This window comes from Neophocaena asiaeorientalis, unplaced genomic scaffold (genome assembly GCF_003031525.2).
Source record: "Neophocaena asiaeorientalis asiaeorientalis breed wild unplaced genomic scaffold, Neophocaena_asiaeorientalis_V1.1 scaffold67, whole genome shotgun sequence".
Taxonomy (NCBI): domain Eukaryota; kingdom Metazoa; phylum Chordata; class Mammalia; order Artiodactyla; family Phocoenidae; genus Neophocaena; species Neophocaena asiaeorientalis.
In genome coordinates, this window is record NW_020173731.1 from 13,324,703 (window position 1) to 13,328,614 (window position 3,912).

Below are 3,912 nucleotides of genomic sequence, written 5' to 3' on the forward strand. Positions count from 1 at the left end.
TAAGACCAAAAAATTCCTTTTGCCTCAATTTATCCCCAATCACATGAGACTTAAGTGACATATGATGTCAAAGCTTCTTTGAAAACCCAGAAGTTGAATCCATCTGCCAATCCTTGTTACCTCGGACACTGAGTATCAATACATGCCCCCAATTTAAAGCACTCTCACCCTCTGGGAGGGGAATCTTTCTAAGAGTTTCATCTGACTGATATAGTCTGGGTAAGGTGCTGTGAGGAAGCAGGGGGATGAATAAGTTGACTTCTTAAGGCCCCTACCAGCCTAAACCTACCCCTTCCTTACTCCTCCCTCCACCCCCACCCCGCCTCTTTGGGACTAGAAGCAGGCAGGCCGCCCAGCTAGGAGTAATTGAAAGGAGCAGATGAGAGGAGAATGTGTGTCCTCCCCCACCTCCCCAGCCCCCATGGAGGCTGTTGAGAAATGAAAACTAGTCAAATTACACCCTATGGCCTCCCTACCCGTGCACAAGAGCATCCACTGTAAACGTCTTGATGTGCAGCAACAGCTTAGAGGGGGGCTCAGGTTTCTGTGGCGTTGGCTATATTTATCTCTGGTTCCATGCCAGCGGGGAGGGTTTAAATGGCACCCAGCAGTTGGCGTGAGGGGCTGCAGGAGCTTGGGGGCTGGTGGCAGGAACAAGTCTTTTCTGACCCCATGGAGCTGTATGAGACATCCCCCTACTTCTACCAGGAACCCCACTTCTATGACGGGGAAAACTACCTGCCCGTCCACCTCCAGGGCTTCGAGCCACCGGGCTATGAGCGGACTGAGCTCAGCCTGAGCCCCGAGGCCCGAGTGCCCCTCGAAGACAAGGGGCTAGGGACCCCCGAGCACTGCCCAGGCCAGTGCCTGCCGTGGGCGTGTAAGGTGTGCAAGAGGAAGTCGGTGTCTGTGGACCGGCGGCGGGCGGCCACGCTGAGGGAGAAGCGCAGGCTCAAGAAGGTGAATGAGGCCTTTGAGGCCCTGAAGAGGAGCACCCTGCTCAACCCCAACCAGCGGCTGCCCAAGGTGGAGATCCTGCGCAGTGCCATCCAGTACATCGAGCGCCTGCAGGCCCTGCTCAGCTCCCTCAACCAGGAGGAGCGCGATCTCCGCTACCGAGGCGGGGGCGGACCCCAACCAGGGGTAAGTGGCCATCCCACCCACCTGCCCCAGGGGGAGGGGGGGCAGCAGGCACCTGGGTAACCTTAGAGGACCCCGTGGTAGGGCTCAGTCAGATGGCTAGAGCAGGAGCCAGACAGGGTCTTAGGAGGCTGCAGGATGCCTTCCTTTGTTAGAGCTAGGCTGCCCAGCTGACCTCCTGTGTCTCTGGGTCCTTTCCAGACAAGATAAAGGCAGTGGGGAGAAGAAGCATGTGGAACGGGACTGAAGGAGGGATCCAGGAGCAAGTCCAAAGTCAGCTGGATGAGGGGGAAGACAGGACCTAAAAGTCAAGGCCAAGTGTACCTGAGAAGACTGCTTTGCCCCTCACCCGACCCCCTCCTGGGTATGGCTGAGCAGAGAGCAAACCCACTCAGTCTCTCTCATGGAACCCCAACAGGCCTGCACAAAAGCGGCCCTGGTTGGGCCAGACATTCTGCTTCCTTCACCCTTATCCCAAGGTCAAGAAAACCACAGACCCCCTTAGGCTGGGTGTCCTATGAGGGCAGAATCACCACGCAGAATGGATGCTAGGAATGGCCCTGAAGCAGGGGCTCTGTGGCCAGAGAAAGGCATGAAGGGAGGTGATTTTGAAGATTCTGGAACAGGGGGTGGGCCAGGCTGGAGGGCTGCAGCTTGTGGCCCACCCTCCAACCCCACCACAGGTACTTCTGCCCATTGGGACTGGACGAAGAGGCACCACCAGGAATGGCAGTGCCCTGACCTTGGGCCTTTGCCCTGTCTTGCAGGTGCCCAGTGAATGCAGCTCCCACAGTGCCTCCTGCAGTCCAGAGTGGGGCAGTGCACTGGAGTTTGGTCCCAACCCAGGGGGTAAGTGAGACCAGGACCCTGGTTACTGTATTGACTCAAACCCCACAGGCTATCTCTAAGCCCAGTTCTCCCCTCTTATCTTACTCCCTGCTCTAGTCCTCTTCCCTTGGCCTCTCTAGGGACCTTTTGAACCCAGGGCCCCAAATGGTGGGCTAGAAGGCCATGTGCCTCCCTGAAGCCTTGACCAGCTAAGGAGTTGTCTAGGCCTCCTGCAACTCCCCAGCTGGTGCCTGGTAGATGACCTTCCCCACGGAGAGGACAATGTCCCTGCCCCAAGGGTCCCTGGGAATTGCTGAGTCAGTGCTGCAAAACTGGGCCAGCAAAGGGCAGTTCTAGTCTCCCAGGATACACCATTCTGGCTCCACTTCAGAATAACTGCTTCTGAATTCTAAGCCCACCAGGGGATATCAGAGAGGACACACTGGCGTGCACACACACATACACACACACACGTGCACACAGCACTAGGAGAGGCATGGGCTGGGGAGTAGGACCCTGAGCTTTTCTCACCCATCTGTCCGGGAAAACCAAAGGGCTCAGCCCCTGTCTTGGGTCTTAAGACACTTTTATCACCCAGGTAACATCTTCCTACCTTCTCCTTACAGATCACCTGCTCACAGCTGACCCTACGGATGTCCACAATCTGCAGTCCCTCACCTCCATCGTGGACAGCATCACAGTGGAGGATGTCGCTGTGGCCTTCCCAGATGAAACCATGCCCAATTGAGATTGTCTGCCAAAATGGGCAACCATGAGAGCCCCCCAAGCTGGCCACAGGTGCCACCACTCCTGCAGCAGGGCTCTCCTAAGCCAGGCTGTCCTGATGCCAGGAAGCCAGCCTTGGGGCTGCCAAATGCCAGACTATCCCCCTCCTCATCCATATAAGGTTAACCCACCACCCAGAGAGGGAATGGATGCTCTCATTTAGCTAACTCCTTAGAGCAGAGAGCAGTTCTGTTTCCAGGGAGACAAAGCAGGGCACCGGAGTGCCCCCTTGTGTAAGCCCCCTGGCTCAGGGGGCAACTCAGGAGCTTCCCTTTGATCATGCAGCCTCCAATTCCACCCCCTGAAAAGATACACTTTGAGAGACGAAGACAGTGTCCTGACCTGGACAGACTATGTACATCTCCTGTTGTTGTCTCTTCCTATGCCAGGGTTAGGCTGGGCCTGCCCTGAATTGAGAGAAGGGAGAGGAACAATCAATCCTCTGTTCCCAAGTCACTGGGGGGCCAAGCTTTTGCAGTGAATGCTGGGAACCTTCCAATGGTTTTATGTTTTGTTTTGTTTTGTGTGTTGTTTGTAAAGCTGCCATCTGACCAAGGTCTCTGTGCTGAAGTTGCCAGGGACATGTGGGGGTGGGGGTGGGCGGGGACTCCTGGGGTGATTTATTTTGTTAACTAAGCATCGTGTGGTTTTGCCATTGTTTTGTATATTTTTTTTCCTTTTTTTTTTTTGCTAACTTATTTGGATTTCTTTCTAAAAAAATGAATAAAGACTGGGTGCTAGAAGAGTGTCTGTGATGATATAGAGGGAGGAGACGACTAATGCTATAGCCTCTCCCACCTCAGTGGTCCAGACACCTGGCAGGGCCAGGGCTTGTGGAGCAGATGGGGCTCCAAAAGCGTCAGAGGCACCATGTTGCTGGTGGTCACTAGGCGCTGGGATCCCTGCTCTTTTTACCATTACAAAGGAAGCCAGGTCTGGTCCATTGGCTGGGCGAAGACAAGATTCTACAGAAATCCTTGTGGGACACGCAGGAAATTCCGCTGAGCATTCTGTTGCACTCTAATTCATAGACACTGTTCACAGTCTACTACACTCCATCTTATATCCCAACAGGTCCATTCCCTTGCAATTAACTGAGCATATGCTCATATGCCTAGCACTCAGACCACAGCCAGCAGACAGGGGTGTGGAGCTGGA

The 3,912-nt window shown here is 54.7% G+C and overlaps 1 protein-coding gene across 1 annotated transcript; it reads left to right on the plus strand.

The window, feature by feature from the left end:
* The first annotated feature begins 647 nt into the window (after positions 1-647).
* MYOG (myogenin) lies at positions 648-3,497 on the plus strand. The gene is made up of 3 exons (XM_024750983.1): positions 648-1,143; positions 1,908-1,989; positions 2,595-3,497. The coding sequence occupies exons 1-3, from the start codon at positions 673-675 to the stop codon at positions 2,714-2,716; spliced, it is 675 nt and encodes a 224-aa protein (XP_024606751.1). The 5' UTR covers positions 648-672; the 3' UTR covers positions 2,717-3,497.
* Positions 3,498-3,912: the final 415 nt, after the last annotated feature.

Excerpts from the sequence above, each read along its gene's own strand:
- MYOG (XM_024750983.1), top strand. The coding sequence starts at position 673 with ATGGAGCTGTATGAGACATCCCCCTACTTCTACCAGGAACCCCACTTC. Across the intron at positions 1,144-1,907 it reads GGGGCGGACCCCAACCAGGG|GTGCCCAGTGAATGCAGCTC; the intron begins GTAAGTGGCCAT and ends CCTGTCTTGCAG. Across the intron at positions 1,990-2,594 it reads GTTTGGTCCCAACCCAGGGG|ATCACCTGCTCACAGCTGAC; the intron begins GTAAGTGAGACC and ends TTCTCCTTACAG.